Source organism: Gloeophyllum trabeum (assembly GCF_000344685.1).
Source record: "Gloeophyllum trabeum ATCC 11539 unplaced genomic scaffold GLOTRscaffold_00003, whole genome shotgun sequence".
Taxonomy (NCBI): domain Eukaryota; kingdom Fungi; phylum Basidiomycota; class Agaricomycetes; order Gloeophyllales; family Gloeophyllaceae; genus Gloeophyllum; species Gloeophyllum trabeum.
Window position 1 is genome coordinate 2633859 of NW_006920412.1, and position 22592 is coordinate 2656450.

General features: G+C 52.3%; 6 protein-coding genes across 6 annotated transcripts; 3 read left to right on the forward strand and 3 right to left on the reverse strand.

Moving 5' to 3' along the window:
• Positions 1-1661: 1661 nt before the first annotated feature.
• Positions 1662-3610, forward strand: GLOTRDRAFT_36458 (uncharacterized protein; the record flags this gene model as incomplete). The annotated part of the gene is made up of 9 exons (XM_007864716.1): positions 1662-1715; positions 1762-1957; positions 2027-2084; positions 2149-2265; positions 2318-2407; positions 2630-2656; positions 2725-2930; positions 3004-3345; positions 3402-3610. Coding segments are annotated over 9 exons (1299 nt in total), but the record flags the coding sequence as incomplete, so codon positions are not given.
• Positions 1694-11293, reverse strand: GLOTRDRAFT_73035 (Not1-domain-containing protein). Its single transcript, XM_007865499.1, has 26 exons — positions 11075-11293; positions 10405-10988; positions 10126-10351; positions 9619-10077; positions 9367-9567; positions 9041-9312; positions 7359-8994; positions 7067-7297; positions 6865-7017; positions 6678-6807; positions 6467-6630; positions 6117-6413; positions 5821-6062; positions 5177-5773; positions 5003-5117; positions 4343-4952; positions 4008-4288; positions 3650-3953; positions 3402-3594; positions 2725-3345; positions 2462-2656; positions 2318-2401; positions 2149-2265; positions 2027-2084; positions 1757-1957; positions 1694-1710 (listed from the first exon to the last, which is right to left on the reverse strand). The coding sequence occupies exons 1-18, from the start codon at positions 11189-11191 to the stop codon at positions 3930-3932; spliced, it is 6339 nt and encodes a 2112-aa protein (XP_007863690.1). The 5' UTR covers positions 11192-11293; the 3' UTR covers positions 1694-1710; positions 1757-1957; positions 2027-2084; positions 2149-2265; positions 2318-2401; positions 2462-2656; positions 2725-3345; positions 3402-3594; positions 3650-3929.
• Positions 11294-11451: 158 nt separating this feature from the next.
• On the reverse strand, positions 11452-14123 carry GLOTRDRAFT_73036 (alpha-amylase). The gene is made up of 14 exons (XM_007865500.1): positions 13828-14123; positions 13636-13775; positions 13428-13587; positions 13293-13377; positions 13053-13239; positions 12995-13001; positions 12859-12942; positions 12655-12805; positions 12518-12600; positions 12430-12462; positions 12247-12376; positions 12057-12188; positions 11938-11996; positions 11452-11884 (listed from the first exon to the last, which is right to left on the reverse strand). The coding sequence occupies exons 1-14, from the start codon at positions 13917-13919 to the stop codon at positions 11626-11628; spliced, it is 1602 nt and encodes a 533-aa protein (XP_007863691.1). The 5' UTR covers positions 13920-14123; the 3' UTR covers positions 11452-11625.
• Positions 14124-15237: 1114 nt separating this feature from the next.
• On the forward strand, positions 15238-16010 carry GLOTRDRAFT_73041 (HSP20-like chaperone). Its single transcript, XM_007865501.1, has 3 exons — positions 15238-15458; positions 15521-15740; positions 15798-16010. Exons 1-3 carry the CDS (start codon positions 15301-15303, stop codon positions 15894-15896), a joined length of 477 nt encoding a protein of 158 aa, XP_007863692.1. The 5' UTR covers positions 15238-15300; the 3' UTR covers positions 15897-16010.
• Positions 16011-19726: 3716 nt separating this feature from the next.
• Positions 19727-21723, forward strand: GLOTRDRAFT_137234 (general substrate transporter; the record flags this gene model as incomplete). The annotated part of the gene is made up of 11 exons (XM_007865502.1): positions 19727-19807; positions 19914-20206; positions 20258-20349; positions 20405-20644; positions 20698-20865; positions 20932-20943; positions 20992-21110; positions 21175-21302; positions 21354-21417; positions 21467-21506; positions 21572-21723. The coding sequence occupies 11 exons, from the start codon at positions 19727-19729 to the stop codon at positions 21721-21723; spliced, it is 1389 nt and encodes a 462-aa protein (XP_007863693.1).
• A 173-nt stretch (positions 21724-21896) lies between these two features.
• On the reverse strand, positions 21897-22555 carry GLOTRDRAFT_99051 (HSP20-like chaperone; the record flags this gene model as incomplete). Its single annotated transcript, XM_007865503.1, has 3 exons — positions 21897-22104; positions 22162-22381; positions 22443-22555. Coding segments are annotated over 3 exons (432 nt in total), but the record flags the coding sequence as incomplete, so codon positions are not given.
• Positions 22556-22592: the final 37 nt, after the last annotated feature.

Genomic DNA, 22592 nt, shown 5'->3' on the forward strand with positions numbered 1-22592 from the left:
GCTAATAGGCTGAGAATGTGTGTGTGAACACAGTTTTTGTGCATCCCCGGTCCAAGTGGAGTCATCACTTCTCATTCGCATGTCGAATTGCGAATTGCGATGCGAGTCATTTTGTCCAGTCGATATAGGCTGCTGCAGTGGACGATCTGCAGCATCTTCTGTCTGTTGTCCATGGGAGCCGCGAAGCAGGCGCCACTCGCTGCAGAAAGTCGGTGGGAAGTGCATGTATCCAAACATTGGGATGTCAGTGGCCTCCCTTTTACGCTGCCCAGTACACGAGTTGGAAGTAATTCATCCATTCATTCAGGTCCTGGGGCCGTTTCCGATCCATGCACGCGAACAGCATTTCTTATCCCCTTCCTTTCCGATTGACGGTGAGCTCAGATTCTGCCGATGCTTCCTCGAAATCAATTTATAATGCTGGTCATTAGTCTCTAAACCCATAGATTACAAGAAGACATGGCCTTCGTCTCTGGCAGATGGCGGCATGGTCAGCTGGACCACAGCAGAAGCCAGCACGGATGGCCACTTGGAAGTCACCTTCCCTGAAATACGGTCATTATGCGCAGCCATTATCCATTAGCTTAAATACTGAAATAAGTCATGTAGATGGAATGCCCTGCGAGCTACTGAGGGATGGGCAGCCTTGCAGCACCACACAGTCCTGCGGACAACCTTGACGGTCTACCCGCCCGCGTCTGAGAGTTCTGAAACCGAAGGTCCAAAGCTGGCTATCAAATTGTTACAAGGCTCCTTCTTCACTATCCTTCCTGCTGAAGGGGAGGCAACTGCTACGCCGGAATGGCACTATGGTAATATATACGCACTGGGGAGAGATCCTCCGCAGGTCGTTACGTTCTCGACACCTCCTTCTACAAGCAGCCCGACTACATACAACGTTTTCGTCAGTGGAGACTATGAGGTTTGCCGTGTCCTCATGCATGCATGCCACTGCAGCTCTGATGCGCCCAGATCCGCCTGTTTGGAGATCCAGCAGCGTACCACAGCGATGTGCCAGTTCTGAGTGTGGACTTCAACATCGAAATTGACCACCCCGGCGGAGAAATTATTCGAGTGCCTTCTCAAGACATCACCTGCGACTTCGTTGACGGAATGGCTTTCGGCAGTGCTTTGGGCATTGGTTTTCGTTCCGCCTCCGATTGGTGGACCGTGAACGAGGTCCAGCTTCTGACGTCGACCGATGTAAGTTACTTGCTCCCCTCTTCAGTGCTACGTCTAACTGACCAAACCCAGGTATTGCAACTCAGTCTGGTTCATGACGTTATGCTTGCACCGACGCAGACGCGTGTTCTTCCTTTGCAGCTGCTTCAGTCTGGACCCTTCAAAGGAAGTGAGATAGGGATTACCATAAGGTTCAAGACAGGGAAAAAAACAACTACTTTGACGTTAGAAATCCCTGTGAAGCAATATCCTCTGTGGACTAGTGACAAATTTCAGCCCATCAAAGCCTCATACCTCTACATGAACTCGACGCCAACGGCTTTCCTCGTCGTCCCACCGAAAGGACCAGAATCCGGAGACCCTCATCCTCCTATCTTAGCTCTTCGTTAGTCCCTCAGCTGATGACAATGCGGTAGTCGCTGACTTCTCCAGATGGTGCTGGCGTTGACATCTTCAAGTTCCCGTCCTGGTCGGAAGCTGTACCCCGGCAAAACAGTAGCTGGATCATACTGCCCACCGGCCGCACTTCTTGGGTACGCTTTGTTCTATTTGGTTGCCAGAAATCTGACGATATCTTAGGGATTGGACTGGCATGGTCCCAGTGCGCAGGATGCATGGCAAAGTGTAGATGCCCTAGGTGCCATCTTGAAAGGCCACACCCCTTGGCACCTTTGGAGACTACCAGATGATGCTCGCGTGATCCTCGTCGGCCATTCCAATGGTGGGCAGGGTACATGGTACATGGCCTCCAGATACCCGGACCGCGTCATAGCCGGTTCGTGCATATTCCATGTCTTCACTGCGTGAACAGCCATCGACGTCCGATATCATCTCCTCGTGCCAGCGGTGCCTGCTAGCGGTTACATCAAATCGCAATCATACGTGCCACTAACGCAGTCTAGGTATGTCGGGTATCGCAAGGAACGATAGAGTGGTAGCCAGACAAATGCTTACGTCTGGATGAAGGTCCGCGCATTTCATAGACCCAGCGCTCCGTGCAATTCTTGAGACATCGTTGACGCCTGACGACAATGATCTATTCCTGTCGAACCTGGTAAACACCCCTGTCCTCGCAGTGCATGGGTACGTCTCCTCTTGCGCCTTGGTATATACTGGTATATGGATCTTTTGTCAGGGGGCTCGATGAGAATGTACCTGTGTGGCATTCAAGAGAATACATCGGCATCTTGAAATCTTGGAATCCAACAGTCAATGTCAGGTTCGTGTATCTTCAATTACGTCGTCGTTCATGGTAATATTATTACCTGTCCTATGTTAGCTTGAAAGAAGATCCTGGAATGCCCCACTATTATCCTTCAGTTCTAGCTAGCGACCAAGTACAAGCGTTCTTGGATCATGCGACGCAGAATCACACAATATCTACGACGGAAACGTATACATTGACCGTTTCCGTCCCATCTGAATCCGGAACATTCCATGGCTGGAGCGTCGAGAGTCTGCATACACCCGGAAGGTCAGAGTGTTTGTAGATATCCTCCCTACCCAGTAAGTCACTGATAAGATCCCATGATGTACACCCAGGCTAGGGAGACTGGTGGTCTCCCAACGTGATAACTTCACGGAGGTCAGGACGGTCAATATCCGGACGTTCTCCATCCATAGCCGCAATCTGCCTACTGGTGATTTGGTTATCAACGGAATTGACGTGTCGATAGCCACTTCTGCAAAGGAGGCTGGCTCTGTCCGTCTCAGATTCTCAGTTGATCGTCCGGGTCAGGTATATGTACGTCACCTCAGCCATTCGCATCTTATATCGGGTAGAGATGATCAGATTTCAGGTTGATGTTGCGAGTATAGGAGTCGATAATGTTCAGCCTTCCGGCCGCATGTCGACAGCTTTATCATCCAAGGGGCCTGTGCTCATTGTTATCTCCGATACTAGGGAGACCCGATCACTCTCGGTTGCCCTGCGACTTGCCCATGTCCTCAACCTGTATCATAAGCTGGACGCGGAAATCATCACTGACGATCATTTGATGCGGCTAGTACAGGAGGATCAGGTAGGAGGGGGCACCCTAGTCGTCATCGGGAACACGTCCGGTAATTTCACGACATGGTGTTTGGGTCGCGGGGAGACGCCGTTTGCTATCCAGGGTACCGCGTTGGCACTGCAAGGTCGTTCATTGGGCGGTGACTCCGTGGGTAGGTGGTCATATTGAATTACAGTATGCGTCGTCTAAAGAACAAGATGATGCCAGGTGCCATATTTCTACACCCGCACCCGACTCGCTCGGACGATAACGTGGTCTTCATGCTCGCAGATGACCCTTTGACTCTGGAGCGCGTAGTAAAGCTGTTTCCTGTCCGGACTGGTGTCACCGTGCCAGATTGGTTGGTCATTAGCGGAAGTTCTATCGATCAACGAGGAGCCGCAGGTGTGAAGGGAGCGGGGTTCGTTTACTATTGAATGCTCGCACTTGAATTGTTTCTGACAAGCGTCTTCCAGTCTCTGGGGTCCAGGCTGGACATGGAATGAGGGCATGTCATGGTTAGACTGAGCTGAAATTACCGGATGACGATGTATTGCCTTGTGATACAGTGGGATATAAAGTACGCTTGTGGGTTATAAACAGTAGTCGTAATCAAAGTCCAGGAAAGGAACAGCCTTGAACAATGCGGTCGTGAACTAAGATGATACAATACAGTGATGTGTGGTGCAATAAAAACCCAAAGCAAAGAGGCAGACAGATATAGAACAGATAGCAGGGACAACAGCGATCACGATTCTAGAGAACTAAAGACCTCGAAACCTGCCAAGAGCGTCAGCAATGTATGATAACGATTGGAGAGGGACGAGAACTCACGCTTTCCAGGAGGAGGGTGACCTCGGGGGTGACTCGGACAAAGTCCTCGTTCCAGAAGCCATACTTCGGATTGCTTAGAAGCTCAATGAACGTGGCGAGTGCGCCCCAAGGATGTGGCCGATGTACGATGAAACGCTCCAAGAGAACCTTCGTCATGACCTCCCTAAAGCGCGAATCCTTGACTTCCGAGAAGAGATGGAGCAGAAGCTGGCTGAACCAATGCGTATGAGCATTAGGATATCGCAGGTGCAATACAACAGCGCCGAGGATATGGTGTTGACCTGCAAGACAGATTGAGCAAGAGAGGTGAGATCACGCTCTGAAACATCACGTACCTTCCACGTCCAAGTTCTCCACCAAATATTGCAGGAGAACCACACCAGGGTCGCTCGGAAGAAACAAAGAGGACCCATTTTTGGCTTTGCTCTGAGCTACGGAGGAGACCCCTATGTACATGACGACGGAGTTAATCAACGACAAGTTGTAAGCTTCTGAGGCCCCTTCAGATACAGTTGGAAGACGCAATCGTTCCTTTAGAGATGGAAGCGTCGACGGCGTCCCACGACCAAGCAAGTGTTGGTCCAGGATATCGCGGAGGTCGCCATTCTTTAAGCTCGCGGTGAAGTCTGACAGAATAGGCGGTATAGTTCGCATCTCGGGCAAAGTGTTCTTCACATCGTGCAGATGAGGGTCTGGCAGCACCAAAGAAGGCGGGAAGGCGCTGAGGATGATGTTTCGCAGTTGAATGCACCGGGGTGGTATAACATCGCAGAGGCTGAAGTAATATTCGCTGAGGAATTCTGGGAAGTCGTGCAAGAGCACGAGAAGCAGCCGCAGTGTCCCTCGATAGAAGTCTCTGGATGGCAGTCTGAAGTCCGCAGTTTTCAAGAACGGAGACAGGAACTTGAAGAGGGACAGTAAGAGTTTGTGGAAGGCGGCCCACCCCTACGCGCCAGTTCAATGTAAGAGTCACATTGGAAGCAGAATCTACGTACCTCTCGGTTCTCGTGTAACATCAATTTAGGCATGAACAACCGATGAGAAATGAGGGACATCCAGGAGAATGCGAAGCCAGGGAAATATGTGGGTTGCAAAGAACTGAACGTGTCACTGCGAAACAATGATATGAATGGTAAGCGCAGTGACCCAAGGCAGAGTTCACAGCATACCTTATGGCAATCAACAGTTGGAAGTAAGCAGTGCCTAACTGTGCCTCGATGGTGTGGAGATCATTGATTAGGCTAGAGAAGAATCGGAAGAAGGGCTTCTGCTGGAAAGCTTCGCCTTGCTCCTCGTGCATATTCGCCAAGACTAGGACAAAGATCGACAGGATCTTGGTAAGATAATGGACTTTGGCCTGGTCGTTATTCACCCCTGAAGCATCACCATGGTACTTGATGATATACACGATCAGTCTTGCCATAGCATCCAGCGCTTGAAATGCGTGCGTAAAATCGCCGGTGGCGACGCATTTCATGTACATCTGCACGCTGGACTCAGCGCAGACGCGGAAGAAGAAGGACGATACATCTTCCACTTTCAGTATGCCTTGCTTAGTGAGTTGGGTGATGAAGGGAACAAACGCCTTCTCAGGGGATGGCGAGCGTTGGTAAATCGAGACCCATTGCTGGAACCAACTGAACAATTTCTCTCGCAGCTGCTCTGTCTCCGTCTTCGCCGCAGACACAGGGAAACCAAGCCCGTCGGCGGATGTTGAGTTAGGAAGCCGAGAGATGCCTCGCAGATCATCAAGCAGTCGAGTGACCCTATGAATGGCTTAGAAGGGGAAATTATGAAGATGCAAGACACCTACTCTTCATTAGCCTCGCCGGCCCGTGACAATTGATCCATGGCGTCGATTGTGAACGACCACTGTGTTTGAGAGCCGATAGGCGGGTCGATTGACAGGCACTCTCGAATCAAACGGGCAGCGAAGTTCTGCAATTGGATCTTAGGGTCAACGTGCAGGTGCTTCGCTAGCTGTTCATCTTGAGTTTGGACTTGAACCAAGCCGCTGCGTAGCAAAGTGAGGGTAGCTGGTACGTTGAATTTACGCTGTATAGATTGATCTAGTCAGACGGGTATCTATTTGGAAGAGTGTGGACGTACGTCATCTTTGGCGTATATGAGCCATGTGATAGCCTCCTTCGCAACGTCCGCGAAGTTTTGACACAGTTGATCTAATAAGGCGACGTATATCTCTCGTGCTAGCTGCCACTGGGTCCTGTACAAGTATTGCACGATTTTTTGGGACACGAGGAGGGCGGTTCGTTCGGCCTCCAGTGACTCAGTGGTGACTAGGACTATCTGCCTGATGATCTGGCGCAGGTCATGATTGGGCGGTAGCGCAGCCAAAGATTGCACGGGCATCTGCGGGATGAAGGCCTCGAGCTCCTGGTTCAATAACTAGACCGCAATTAATCGATAAGACAGCACATTAGAAATGTAGCGATACCCACAGCAAAACGTTGCATGGCCTCTCCATGTGTAAACAACCTTGCGCCGGCAAGCGGGAGATCTTGCACCGGCGTTTGAGGGTAGACCATGCTCGAGAAATCAGTCCGAGCGTACGAAACAGTAGAACCAGGTCGGCTGGCTGTGACACGTCGCCTCGCGTCCGTAGCTGACACTCGTGAGTATGCGGACATCAAACGCATGCACCATACTTACCGAAGTCCTCGTACACGAGCATTTGATTCGCTTGAACCCCAGCGGCGCGGATCCGAAGCGGGTCAGGAAGACTAGCAACGAAGCTGCTTGCACCAGCTGTCTGGTCCCAGAAGGCATGCCCGGTTCGTTGCTGTGCGATTTATTAGTCAATGCAGATCGTGCAATGGTCACACGTAGTATAATGTACCTCCCGATGGCGCCGACGCAATTCATACGCCGTCGCGAATCCTTCGTCCACATCAGCCACTGCGCGGTCCATAGCAGCCTGCTCAATTGCGTGACATGCTTCGTCTAGGTTGTCCTGTACCAAGAGCATAACAACACTCTCGGTAACGAGTTGCTGTGGATAATGTCAGGCCTATGTGATACAAGCAAGTAAAACAACTGACATCACTGAAGCCTTGTTCCAGCAAGAATTGCCTGATATGCGTAGTGAGGTTACTCTTCAACGGCTCCTTACAAGTCACAAGAGCCAAACTCCCGGCCAACTTCTGAGCCATATAATGGCCTGCCTTACGGAGCTTCTCTTCGTTGGGCTCGGTCACAAAGTCCTTCGCCACAAGCTCTCGGGTTGATATACCAGCTATGGTGACGGACCTTTCCACGACCGGCATGATAATCTGAGGAAGTGTCAGTATGATATGACCGCATGTGTACATAAGCAAAAAGCAAGATCCTCACCTCCCGCACCGCCCGGTCCACAGCTAACTGGACAGCACGCTTGAACACGTGGTTATGCGCAAACGGTAGCTGGGGACTGATCATCACGCGCTGCGAGAGTTGAGACAGCAAAGATTCTATGTGCGCCCCTACGACACGTTGTGCGTCTGAGGGACTAGTGGGCCCTAGACCCAAAACCTGCGCTTCGGAAACCTGCGAGGCAGGGTCATACCCCCCTATTGGGAGCGCATCGATGTCGGGTACGTAATCTGGCAGTGGGGGACCAGCCAAAGATTCGGTCAAGGGCCTGTTTCGGAGAACGCTGGTAGCTTCGATTCCGTCCAGGTCGATGTCAAGACTCTTGCACAGCATCTCAATCTCGAACTTCAGGTTCAGCTTCAACTCCGCGAAATGGTATAACTCAGCGAGGAGACTTATGATAGCCATTAGCCACGGATTTGGTGGCTTGAAAACCGTCGACTTCGCTGCAGGTTCCAATGTCCTACACACAAATGGAATCACCACGATCAGGCGATTGTTGTCGTAGCCTTCAATAAGAAGGTCCTTGAAAGACAGATTTTTGTGCTTGATAGGCTTGTCGCGGGCTAACGTAATAGTGCCAAGCCATACCCCGACGTTCTTGAGAATCACTCGCTCGGAACTCGATTGTGCGGTCTTCTCGGAATTCAGTAGAGCTGCAGACTTGATATAGGTCTCGTGCAAGATGAACTTGGGCAGGATGGGTCCGTCCAGCATATCGAGAAATCGGAGATATAACGGGTGGTTGTTGGGTTCGGTGCTGATGCGCTGATCGACGAGGTAGTTGGCGAACCAACGAGCGTATTCATCCTTGAAGTACTCCTTCATCTCGGTGACTTTGGAGTCGAAATTGCTCGGGGCCAGATTGTTGACGATGAAAAGAATCTTGTCAGAAGTCTCCTCGGGTGGTACAATGAGCTCATCCTCGATTTTGTCGGGCTGAATGGCAGTGAAGACCGGAGCAGGTTCCACAGGGGGTAGGACACGGAAGTCAGTGCCGTTGGCCATCCCTTCCGGGGCATTCGCAATGGCCCGCTGGATGATAGGAACCAACTCTGGCCGCGCCTCCAGTAGGTGAGGGATCTTCAGAAGCGCTTGGCAAAGCGGTTGCCACTCCGACAACCTAGATTCGAACCGCATGAGCGCCTGAATACCGAATTTGAACAGGTTCGTCTCCGGAGGGCAGTTCAAAGCATCGAGGACATAGCGAATAGCAATGCCAAGAGGGATGTAGTCGACAAGTTCGTATTGAATGATGGAGCCGAAGAGGTACCCGGTCATAGCCAGCTCCCGAGGAGGGTAGAAAGCCTGAAAGAACTTGTACTCGTCGAACAAGAAGTGCAACATGCAAGAGAAGATCTCATGATCCCTGGGATTGGACGACGCCTTGTTTCTCTGGAGCATAGCTATGACTTCATCGATAGTAATTTGTTCGTCGTACATCTGCTTATAGATCGCGTCCACTTCGGCCTCGATTTCGGGCGAATAGGATACCACAGTGAAACCTGGCTCTGCATCCGATCCTGGGGTTAGCGGCATTAAACGGGGATGAATCTGCAGGCAGGCGTTGCGGACTTCCAAGCAGTAGTCCACGTCGCTCTCGTGCAACATGGAAGAGCTATACGTACATGAGTTACATCTACTACAAAGATAAAAGATCGCACCTGTTTCGCAGGACTCGCAAGAAGATGGCGATAGTCTGAGGATTGAGTGGCATCGTACGATGGTCAACCGCGGGGTCAGTGATACGGGTTGCCTTCTCGCTTTCCATTTTGATATCTAGGAACTGTATAACGGAATGCAAAAATTCCGCACCGTGAGCGGAGACGTTATCCGCGAGCCATTTGTCAAGATTGAGATACTCTCTGCGTGAGGCAAGCGCAGCGACATCGAGAGCGAAGGTGAAAGGGCGAACTTCAAGAAGGGAGTCTAATATCTACGGGAGATGACAGATCAGGTAAGTGCAAAGAGGTTTGATATCGTTACTCACTTTGAGATCTTGGGCGACATCTAGTATTCTAGTGATGTTGAGTGGGCTCTCCTCATAGAAGTCACGGAAAGCATTAGTGAGGTAGGGGGGGTCGATTTGCCAGATCCGCATGAAGACGAGCTGGTGGTTCGGATGCCCGGCCAGGAACATGGCGAGAAGTTTCTGAGTGTACTCCAGACGGATGTCGTTCCAGGAGGTTTGCTAAAGGCAGCCGTGAGGATTCTTGTAACTTCACCCGAGTTAGGTACTTACCGAGACTTGCAACAAGCCCATATGGACAAGCTCTGCACTGATTTTTACAGCCTTGTCCAGCATTTCACGCACGTAGTTGTGCACTTCCAGAGACTCGGATCCGGCATGAGTCACCAGCACTTCGAACAAATCCAGGGAGTTCCAAGTCTGGCCTTGCACATTGGCTGCAAGAGATTTGATGGTAGGACTGGCGTTGGCTACGTCATCAACGGTCACGATTCTCCTCCCAGGCAGGGAGACGAAGTTGAACGTATCGGCAGGAAGGGACAACAGAGCATCAAGGAGACGTAGCTGATACATAGGATTCTCCCAAGCAGACCAGAAACCCGCCACAGCATGCGGTTCGAACCGAGGAGCGCTTAGCAAGATCGTGATCAGGAGCTTCAAGGTAGCAGTATCGACGGCCCTTTCCGGACGATCAAACGACTTGATGACCGCCGGCCAGTCAAGCTCAAGATTCTGTATATAATGTCAGACATATCCAATTACCGGCCACGAATGACTTACAAAGCTATTAATAGCCCTTATAACGGACGATACATCACACAAGACAGCGCCTTCAGTCGCTAGACGCGCGAACGTTGAGATTATCTCGATAACCTGCTCGTCTCGAGGAGGGTTCGTCTTCGATATACCGAAGCGATGGAACAGAGCTAGGACAATCTCAGGATCTTCAGTGATCTCTGGACCAAGCTGCTGCAGCGCTTGCACAACAGTCGTGCCGGGAGGTAATCTGCCATAATTTGATTATACAACGCGAGACTGTCACGGCTAAGACACACTCACGTGAGGTTAGGGAGTATCCGCTTTACGATGGGCATCACGATATCCAGGCCGTACTTCGTCTGTGCAGCCATAATAAGGGCTTGTCTTTGCGTCGCATCGAGAACCGGAGAGTCGTCCGGGGGATCTTGGAGGAGGTTCGTCATCAGTTTCGTGAGCTGCGACACGGACAAGTCCGCATGGTCGAACGACGGGTGCTGGCACAGCGCCAAGACAGCATTGTCAAACTCCGTGCGGATTATGTTCTGTGCCTGGCTCGCGAGCTCCTTGCGCGTTGGCACCGACACGATGGACGCGGCGAGCACCAGGCGCTCGAGGGGCCGCAATCCCACTCTGTCCACGAACCGGGTGAGATCAAAGTTCCTGAACACATCACCCTCGCCCTTGTCTATGCCGTCCCGGAAGCGGTCCGCGAGGAAGGGGTCACGCGCGAGGCGCTGCGTCTCCTGGATCAAGAGGCGGAACGTGAGCGCGCTCGAGGTATCGAACGCGGACGGCGGCGCCGTGCCCGACAGCCTCGCTTGCGAGTGGACAATGAGGCGACGGATGAAGTGGAGATACGTATCGATCCCATGTTGCTCGGACAGCTGTGGAAGACGCGCGTACGCACGCGTCAAGTCAGCGTGCACATCCCAACGTACCCCCCCAGTCCCAGCCAGCGCACGACACTCACCGACCGGATCTCAAGCTGATTCCGCTCAAAGTTGTCCTCCGTGAGCGTGGACAACAGGAAGACAATCTGCGCCTTGACTATAGTGTGTATATTGCTGTTCGACGACGGCGAGTCCATAGCGGGCGACCGTGTCGCAGCCTCCGAGCGGCGAGGGACGCCACCAGCACCGGACGCCGTTTTGGATAATTTTGCGGGAAGTGAATGGGAGCAGGGAGGAAGAGACCACGCGTAGGGTTGCCTTGCGCGGCGAGGACGATGGTGGCGGAGCCTGCACTGACCGTCGTGTGCGAACGCGCGACCGCCGTTTCGGGCTCCGCCTCAAATGAAGGGGCGGGGAAGACTCCAACGCTATCACCAAAATGGTTGGATCTGTGCAGCGGCTATGGTACAGGACTCCTTTGCACAATGATTGCGATTAATTGGTACATGCACGATGTGGGTGGAACAAATCCCAATGCTACTACTACTCCCTACAGGAACAGAGAAAATGCTGGCATAAGATGAAGACGAAGAAAAATACCGAACCCGCCCAATGCTACTCAAACACTGAACTAATTAAAGACAAATGACCCCAGAGTGAGGAGGATTAAAAGAGCGGACGTCATCATGGCATCGTATCGTGACAGGCCCGAGGGCGCCCCTGATGCCATGCTGGCAGCGGATTTCGTGCTGTTCTTCACGGCGTAGCCACACAGGCCAGACCCCTCCAGCTGTGAGCTGGGCACCAAAACGACGGGCTGGCCGCCCCGAGTGTACTCAACGTCGACGGTGCCGTTGCTACCTACTGCCCACTGGCGGCAGGAGAGGACACTGCGCGCGTTGGTCAGCCTGCGACTTCGTGAGCACATATCAATAAGACATACTCAGTTGTGGCGAAGTTGTTCTCAAAGGGCGTGTACACAGCGACACTGAGATTAGCGGGCTAAAAACCAAGCCAGTACATCAGCGGCTGCCTTCAGGATTCCTGACGCAGCAAACTTACAGGAGAGCCGATATTCGTCAAGATGGAAATGACATTTCCTTTCATCACCGACAAGCCGTGAGGGGTCGTCGTCAGGAGTTGCGCTGGCGAGTGCAGCCAATCGTCGGTGCCGTTAATGAGGAAGTTGCGCAGCTGACGTGATCAAAATCAGCAGCTGTCATGGATTGACCATCCGCATGGATCCACTGACCTTGTTCAGCGTAGACATGATCTGGTATGCGGTGGTGTTCTGGTACTTCGATGGCCACAGGGGCTCACGGTTGTACGGGTCGTTACCGCCGCTGAAGTACTGCTCTTGACCATAGTAGACAATGGGAATACTACACGCGGAGTCAGATTGACACCGAAGTGCTATCGAGGCGATACAACATACCCGTCGGACATGAACGTGAAAGCCATCGCATTGCTATCGACCGATCAGCATTCGGTCTCCAAACACCGAGAGAGTAACAATAGCTCACTAAAGACTCTGCGGGTCGACCGAGAGGTTCCCCCACCGGGGTACATCCTGATTCTCCAAGAAATTGCCCAGAAGTCCGGGGTCCTATCATCAGATGTCCATCAACGTCATTCAGTCATTTACAAGTCTGTTACGTACCTTGAACTTCTGCTTCGACTGAGCCATGGTGTCAGCAATGGCCGAGAGGTTGAGAGGTCCAGGGATGGCAAAACCGTTGGTAAGCGCAGCATACAAAGGATAGTTCAGGATAGAGTCCAGTGCCTGCTCGCCCTGGTACTGGGCAGCATTGCTGCGCGGGAAGACTATTAGACAGCGGGTAACAAATAGGGAAGTGCGGCGTACTCGACGGATGTCTCATATACTTCACCGATACAGAACACGCCGGCGGCGCCGCAAAACTTGGGCCAAAAGTCGGTGTTGACGTGCCTGAATGCTAAGGTTAGCCTGGGGCCTCGATATATGCGCTGCTCGTATTTACTTAGCGGCTGGATAAACACGTCAGCTCGGACGGACCATGAGGGAAGGTACCGGCTTACCGTCAATACGGAGACCATCGATGTTGTACGTCTGGACCATGTTCTTGACCCAGTCTTGGTAAGTGCTGACCACGGTAGAATCCTGGGTGTTGACATCAGGCAAGTACACGTTCGTGTCACCCAGCCAGCAGTTCTGTTCGCTGGTAATGTTGCTGTAGTCCACGGGGCAGTACGGGTGGTATTGTGACTGTGAGAATGAGGTGAGATTCCATAATAATTCAAGGTGTGCATTATACACACCTGCTCCTTGAACAAAAACTTTGACAGATCCGGGGTGTTGGACAGTGCCATGACATTGTTAACCACAACGTCGACCATGAGGTACCTGCGGCTATATTATGGAGACGCCTCGTAGATGCCCACGTATATGCTTACATCCCGCGCCTGTGAACTTCGTCGGAGAGCGCTTTCAAGTCGTCAGCAGTGCCAAACTTTTCGTTGAGCTTCGAGGCGTCTTGAATCCAGTACCCGTGGTAGGGGTCGCCGTACGGCGTCCGTTCGCCTTGGTAATTCTGAGAGATCGGACTGATCCAGACTGGGAGGGATATTAGTCCAGGGTCGCGTGCATGAGCTGGCAACTTACTTGCGGTGAAGCCGGCGTCCTGGATGTAGTCGAGGTTGTCTTTGATGGTCTTCCAATTACCACCGCACCAGGTCTGCTTGCTGGTGTCGCAGGCATTCGGGTCGGCGCCGTCGGGCAGGGCGAAGCGGTCCACGATGATCCTACGCGTCCGTCAGCCTCCTATACGGCATGGGTAAGCAGCAGATAACTGACTGGTATATCGAGCGACCCCTCCATTCTTCAGCAGTCGCCGCAAACGCCGCACGAGCGACGGAAAAAAGGAGGAAAAGTTGGATTAGGGCCATGGTGAGCCGGGTGGGTATATGACGAGGCTGGGCGAGCCTAGGGCAAACGAGTGTGGGGGAGTAAAGACAGACTGTAGCGGGAGCTCTGAGCGCGGCGTCGGGCCCTGTGCCAGCAAAAGGGGAGGCCGGCTGGAAAGCGGTGGTGGGTATTCAGAGCAGAGCGGACGTCGGGCTCGCGAACGAAAAACGAAACATCACACAGGCAACCGTCCACTCGCTCGCAAGCTCTCGATCAGAAGCAACGCCGCCACGTGATCCGCCCTCCTCCGCTGTCTTTACCCCGCATTCTCCAGAGCGGCGCGGACTTGACATTTTCCATCTTGAATGCCACTTTCTTTTATTTTTCTCTCTGTTTTTTGTGGCAGATCTGCCCGCCACAAATCCCAAACTCGACCGTAGACCGCCCCCTCACCTCGACTGAACCAAAAATACGAGGGAAAACAGGAGACTCGGTGACGGTCATGTGCAAAAAGCCCAGGTGTACATAGATGCCGGATCATCCAACAGTCCGAGCCGGTCGCTTAGCGACACGTTCCTTGCTCTGGCCTGCTCCGTTTCCTGGCGTCCTGGAACCGAACTGGTGAGGAACGCGAACATGGCAGCGAGCAAGTTGAAGCTGCGGCAGCGAACAGACGCTTTCCTCGCAGCCATCATGTCCTCGTCACGCTTGTTCAACATCATTGCTGTCAAATAGCCTCCGGGTTAGACGTGTTTGAGCTGTGCCGTTGGTACACACGCCAAGCCACAAAGGCGCTACGGCATGCCGGCGAAGCGATGCAAGCGCAAGTCCGCCTCAACGCGTACTGTATCTACACCTCGTCGGTCGTAGAAAGGCGAACAAATGCCTCGTACTAGAACGAGCATAATTTGAATGGCCCGAGGGCGACGAGAGCAAGTTGGTTCCGACGCGACGTCGGCTCCGACTTCGCTGCCTGTGCGGCATCGGTGGCAATGCCTCGGTTGGACCCAAACTTAGAAGCCGGCAGTCTATCGCCGTGCTAGGAAATTGATAGAAGCCACGTGGACTAGCCATTTTATTACGTAACCACCTGCTATGGTCCAATCAAAGCTGAGCGCTAACCCGTCTCAAGATGGGAGGCGCAACTCGATTCACCTTCAACCAGGCATTTCACTCCCTTTCATAACCCTGGGGAATTGTATTGAGTGAATAAGACCCTTCCATATTATGCGTGGAGATTCCCTCGAATTTGCTTCAAGTGTCTCCTTCTGTAATCTTCAATTTTCTGGAAGTTTCTATGACGGTCTAGTAAAACGTTTGGCCTCAGATATAAAATCCCGCGGAACGCAGCGCTAGGACAGCAAGACATCCAGAAAGGAACGAACTAAAAGCTCTATCGACAACTCTTAGTGCTAGATTCTCATGTCGCTCACGAACTACTTCGATCCCTTCTTCTCCCTCTCCGAGTTCGACCGCCTCTTTGACGAAGCGTTCGCGGCTCGCTCTGGGGGGAGCACCATTGGTAACAACCAGGTGCAGCGTCGCAGCGCTGACCCTGACTCACGTCTTTTGAGGCCAAGGTGAGTATTACGAAACGCTTTACCACTTGCAACGACATAGATACTAACGCATCACTCGACAGGATGGACGTCCACGAAGACGTTCAGAACAACCTCGTAACAGCCACCTTCGAGCTCCCGGGTCTCAAGAAAGAAGACGTCAACATCGACGTGCAGAACAACCAGCTGAGCGTCTCCGGGGAGACCAAGATCTCGTCGGAGCGCGACGAGAACGGATACGCCGTCCGCGAGCGGCGGTACGGCAAGTTCTCGAGGACGCTCCCGCTTCCTCAGGGTATCAAGGTTAGTAGCTTTTGTCCAAGTCTTGTGATTCGAGCATCGTACTGACTGTTTCTTCAGCCCGAGGAGATCAAGGCATCGTTGGAGAACGGCGTCTTAACGGTGACCTTCCCCAGGACCGCGCCAGAGGCGGCTCCAAAGAAGATCACTATCTCGTAACTACTGCTGGGCGGAAGGTGGACAATCAATGTAACATGCAATGTAATGTATAGCTGCAATGAATGTACTATATATATACCGGTGTATCATAAATGCATAGTATTATTTCATCGTCATACATGCACAGGAACTGAGGAAGCCAAAGCCCCAGGGTAGGGTGACCAGTGGCGCGGACTTGACTGCAGAGCTAATCCTGGGCCTTTGAAAACAGCGAGATGTCTTGGTCCACGCGTTCACTGTCTAAAGATTCATCACACTAAACAAATATAGAAAGGCTACAGAATACATAGGACGAATGCGAGGTTTGTACATGATATATCATTAGCATCCGGGGTATTATCTAAGAGGAATCTACAAGATGGAACAAGAGACGTGACAATGAGAGGTCCGATCATCACCGGCGCAATGTCTGGCCCATCTGGGAGGTGGTCAGCATCGCTGCACGAACCATAATTGAAAACTCGTCACTTACATTCTTCCTCTGTTGTCCCAGCCAGCTCGTCGGCCCGGGTCGCGTCTGCTGCGTCGTGCTGCCCAAGTAATCTCGCGCAGTCTTCATGCCTAGCGCATGGATAGCGCTGAGCATCAATTCTTGCTCTCTCCGGTAGCGTTTCGTTGATTCCATCATGAGACGCTGGCGAAGACGGTGGTCAGCAAGGAAATGAGGCCGATAGGACAACTGCATACTTTATGCCGAGCAACCTCCTCTTCAAGAATTTTAATCTGTGACCGGAAGCTGACTTCCGCCTCCTCGAACGATCCCTGTAAGAACATGATTTAGACAAATGTGAACTTCCAATGTGGAAGTCACAACTCACATGCGCCGCTGTACTGAGCGTCTTTGCGTGCTCTTCCTTGAACAGCTTGTCTTGGTTCTTGATGAACTGCATTATAATTCTGTTAGGACTGCTTGTTAAGCTATACAAATGACAGCGCGACGTACTTGTTTCGCCTTCACAAGCTTCTCCTGAGATGTTTTCAGCTGCTCCTTGAGCGTAATATTCTCCTCGTGGAGACTGAGCAACCGCGACTTGATATCCTCAGGCAGATCCTTGCCCGAAAGCGTGGCCCGTAGATCCCTAGAAAGTGCAGCAATCAGCATTCAGCCTATTCACGTTACCGGGTTAACTCACCCGAAGTCTCGCTCCCGCTGGAGCATCTTCTCTCGCTGACTGATGCCTTCTCCCTGCAGGTTGATCTTCTCCATAAGCAGCCCGTTGATCTGCTCAAGCTGCATCTTATTCTTTTCGCTGAGCTCCTTGATCTGTTTCTGCAGCCTCTCTGTCTCGGCCTCGAGACCGGCCTTGTCCTCGTTAACCGATTCCCGGAGGGTGGCGAGGATCTCGAGCTGATCCTTATTAACCAGGTTGACTACATTATAGCCATGAGCAACATATTCGATTTGAAAGATGCGAACGTACGGTCAGACTTGGCGATAGTCAGCTCCTTGTTGATGCTCTCGAATTTGACTTCCAGCTCTGCATGTTCCTTACGAAGAGCATCCAGCTGGTCAACAGTCTCGTTGAGACGTTGCCGCAGAGCAATGGCAGCCTCCGCACTACCCATAATCAAATCAGCAGTCATGTCAAACCAGCACTCTTCCAAAAACAGGCACTCACCCGTCGCCCAGCGCCTTCCCGCTCCTGATCTCCTCCAAATCAGCTTGCAACTTCAGTTTCTCACGGTGCGCCGCCAAATAATCCGCCTCATACCGCGCCTTCATGCGGTTCGCGTCTTCGAGCAGATTCTCGAGCACCAGCGTGCGGCTCGCGTCCGCCTGGTTCGTGCGTGCCGCCTCGAGCTCGCGCGTGAGCCGCTTTACCTGTAGCTTCAGGTCCGTCATCGTTGTACCCGAAATCGCGTCCTCCATCTCCTCGCCGAGGTCCTGGCTCATATCTGCCAAGGACTCGCCCTCCGTGTACGCATCCGGCGACTGGGGTGCGTCGCCATTTGCGCCCTCAGGCTTCGTGGCACGCACAGGGCGATGCGAGCTGAGCTCGAGCTCGCGAACGCGTTCTTGGTACAGCTCGAGCGTCTCCGAGTCCTTTGCCCGCTCCTCGTTTGCGATCTTGAGCTTTGTGCGCGTCTGCTCGAGCTCAAAGCGCAGCGTGTCGAGTTCCTTGTTCCGCACCGAGGATTTCGTCTCGAGTTCGGCAATCTGCGTCTTGTAGGATTCCATCAGAGGCTTGAAGGCTGCGACCTTGCGGTACTCTTCTTCTAACGAGGCGTTCTTGTCTACGAGGTCTGCATTTTGTTTCTCCAGCGCCTAGGAAATGCGATGAGAGCTTGAAGGAGGATGCGAATAAGAATGCGAGTACCTTCACTTGTTGCCTCAGGTCTGCGCCCTCCTGAAGCTTCTTTTTATATTTCTCCATAACGTTTTCGGTTTTCTGCAGTTTGTCTGCTGCATGACGATACCTGCGCATATCGTCAATGGAGCACGGGGCCGTATCACACTAACACTCACTCATCCAGCTGATCTTTCAATTTCGCGGCTTGGTCAGCCGTGGCTTGCAATTCGTCGACTTTACGGGTCAGGTCCGTCACGAGAGATGTTTGCTTGTCCAACTCCCCTTCAACCATAGCCAGATTGTCTTCGCTCTTCTGGCTAATATCCTCCTCAGATTGGTAGGCTATATTGAAGCAAAGGACAACCTCACTCACAGCTCGGTCCGAAGACGGTCAATCTCCGCCCTCATCATAACATCCGCCTTGTCATTCCTCCGGTTATCGACTTCACGCCGCATCTCCCGCAGCCGTGCGAGGGCATCCTCCTTTTCCGAGGTGACGTCGTCAAAGCTGGTCTGTAGCTGTCGGTGCTCCTCAAGTAACGCCTGGTAGACCTTTTCTAAAGTCTCCTTCTCACCCAATATTCGACTTCGCTCTGATTGGATCTGGTAATAGTGGTCGTCGCTGAAGGGGATTGAGTATCTAGTCCTTCGTGCTGCTCAGAACACTCACTCAGTCATGCTGACTTCTCCTACACTCCTGTCTCCCGAGACGTTTGCTTTGGCCATGATCTATACTCTCGTCCCTACTAGACCTATCCCCAGAGCGTAACCACACGCACCTGCTCGATGGCCCGCATGAGATAATGCTGATCCGTTTCACTGAGTCCCTGAATCTTCTCTATCATCTCCTTATTCTGTTCGCACTGCACAGCGATAGCAATAGTGAGCCGACACATTATTAGCGTATCCGTGATGCTGTGGTCCTTCGCCATGGCCTGCAGGTCCGGTACCTCCATCGCACTCGTCGGTTGGTGAAGAACATCGGCAAAGTACTGTGTCATAAGTCGGTATATGCGCTTGAGCGCACTGAAGCGGAGCACCCAGTTATCTGAAGGCTGGGCAGACGGGCGGGTAGGTTGGCGGAAGTAGTCTGCGTCACTGGGCGAGTCGGCTAAGCTTGACGAAGCGCATATATGCATTTCCATTAACTTACATAAGTGAGAGGATCTCAAATAACGCAGCTCCATCGCTCAAGTCGGAGACTGTCGTTACAGGTCTTGTGAGCTCGAACGTAGCGAAGAAGTTAAGGAACGCATCGGTCTCCTTGCGCTCGACGTCCGACATCGAGAGAGACTGTTGTAGCCGAAGGCAATTTCCAAGTCAACAGCTGGCCTATGGCGTGTACGCAGGGCGCCAGAGAGAGCCAGCTTCGAAACAGCTTGAGGTTGTCACCGACAGTCTACTGTAACAGAGCAAGTCGCGTCTGCCATCATACCGACTACCGTTTCCGGCATTTGTGGCAATTGCTTCCGCTCTGATCACCGCCGTCGACGCTGTGGGCCTGTGGCTGAGGTGCGCCCAGCGTGTTAACTTGCTTGCATGGCCGACCACAAGGACCCGCAACGCTTCACTTTCTATGGGTGGGCAGTGTGTCTTTGGGTCATTGTTGTGTCGTTTCAGGTGCGTGTATCCGTCTATCCCAGTGAAGCCGGTGCTCAGGCGTACACCAGGTAATGTTAACACAGCGGGCCCACCAGGGTGAAAGCTGTTGAACTCGTCTATATAGTATGGATACCACATCTCCGCGCTCAACCAGATTGAACGAGTCCTGACATGCAAGAAGACCGACGACTACTCTCGGCACTATGGGCTACCGACGTGCATACCCATGACGGACGCCACCTTCTCCGTCGTAACCTCCGTCTTTACAGTGGGAGGGTTATTGGGGAGCATGGGAGCAAACCTAGTTATGGACAAGAGAGGTAGGAAGGACGCGATTCGTGCGAGCTCGCTCATGACGGCTGCGGGGACGGGCATAATGAGCGTGTCAGCTTCTGTGTTTCCGTTAGCCTTTGGGAGGTGCGTTCTGTTGTATCTGGGACCTTAAAATATATGTCCATTGTGTTACAGAATGTTAGTGGGAGTTGGCGCTGGGATAGGAATCTGCGTTGGCCCCGTCTTCTTGGGGGAGATCAGTCCCGCCAAGATAAAGGGCAACGTCGGTATGCCCTTACGAGCCCGTGCTACCTCATGACTAATCCCCCTGTTGTGATACAGGTGTTCTCACTCAGCTGGCCATTGTGTTCGGCATCCTCTTCACCCAGTCAATAGGACTTAAACTTGCCACACCCCGAGAATGGCGCATGGTGCTGCTGCTCTCGTGCGCTTTATCTATCATACACTTGCTTTCCAGCCCTGTTATAGCCGAGTCGCCTGTATGGTTGGTACGGTCCGGTAAAGCCCCTGAAGTGAAGAATGTATCACGGAAACTTTGGGGTAATGCAGGTAGAGGGTCCGGTATGCTCCTTTGTCCCGCGAGACTATCCGTGGTGCTTATATGCGGACTACAGATGGAGACGTTGAGGATCCTCTTCTTCCAGACGAAGGCTCTCGCCGTAGTCGGTCACCTGAGGACAGGCACGAAGCTGCCGTCACCGTTCCTCGCCTTTTAGTTGTACCCGAGCTGCGTAAGCCGCTGTCCATAGTCTGTCTAGGGATGTTCTGCCAGCAGATATCTGGTGAATCTTCCATAACCAGCTTCTCTATTGGTCCACTAAATTACTAACCTTCGCCGCTCACGCTAGGTGTGAATGCCGGTACGTTCCCAAGATGAGCCTTTTTCATTGAGTGCTAAGGAGAATTAGTATTGTACTACAGTAACAACATCCTCTCCAGATCTCTGCCTGATCTCGGGCCCTATGTCTCCCTTGGTATCACCGTCGTTAATGCCATCATGACATTCCCGCCCATCTTTCTCATCGAGGTCAGCTGTCCTCAGCCTATGCACTGAAGGTGCACACTGGACGCAACCAACCCTGTAATTACAGAACATGGGCAGGAAGAAGCTCCTGACCATCTCCGCAGGCGGCTCCATTGCGTCTCTAGTCCTAGTTGGGATGGGGCTTGACAATGGGATCGTGGCTCTCTCTAGCGTCGCGATCATGACATTTATCATGTATGTATGCGTTGAATCGTGTGATAGGGATACTGACAGACTGTGGTACAGGTCATTCGCTATAGGAATGGGGCCAATACCATTTGTGATTATCTCAGACGTTTCCCCGCCTCATGTACGTCATTCACCTCTTCTACATTCTTCAATTCACAGACCGCTCTCAGGCTGTATCGGCGCTGTCCTCCGTTGCATTATCCCTTAACTGTATGTACCCACCCCCTTTGCCCGGTCTAAATGATCACTTAAGTATAGCAACGGACGTATTACAGGGATTGCGAACTTCATCGTCGGTCTGGTATTCCTCCCATTGCGCGATTTCCTTGCGCGTGGAGATCCATCTCAGCAGGGCCGCGTCTTCTACGTATTTGCAGTGGTATTTCTGGTGTTCTTCTTGGCATTCATGAGGGCGTATCGAGTTTAAGCGAAGCAGTCGAAATTGGATGGGGCAGATTGATGAAAATGCATCTTGGATGTGACTGATATCAGTAACTTGGCAGAATACACGGGGCGCATTAATATATCTTGGGCTCACTCTTGTCTACAGTGGAACTCACCGCACTTCGAACTTCAAGGCTCACAGTCACAGTCGAATTATGGGAGATGATCATGCATTTATAATACAGAGGTATATGATACATCCATCGCAGGTATACAGTACATTGTATGCTTCGTGGCTCCTCTATCCTCCTCGAGGCCCGTGACTTCACGAGATAGTGATCTTCTTCGGGGCCGCCTCAGGTGCGGTCCTAGGGAAGGTGACAGTCAAGACGCCGTTCTCCAACGATGCCTTGATCTCCTCGGGCTGAAGAAACAGTCAGTACGATGCTCGAATCACAAGACTTGGACAAAATCTACTAACCTTGATACCCTGAGGAAGCGGGAGCGTCCTCGAGAACTTGCCGTACCGCCGCTCGCGGACGGCGTATCCATTCTCGTCACGCTCCGACGAGATCTTGGTCTCCCCGGAGACGCTCAGCTGGTTGTTCTGCACGTCGATGTTGACGTCTTCTTTCTTGAGACCCGGGAGCTCGAAGGTAGCCGTCACCAGGTTATTCTGATTGTCTTCGTGTACGTCCATCCTGTACAAGGGATATGTTAGCATCCGTGTCATCGACGCGGAAGGAGCATCGTAGTACTTACCTTGGTCTCAACAGACGTGATCCATTGTCAGTGCTCCGGCGCTGCACTTGGTTATTTCCAGTGGTGTTCCCACCGGTACGAGCTGCGAACGCCTCGTCAAAGAGGCGGTCGAACTCGGAAAGGGAGAAGAAGGGGTCGAAGTAGTTCGTG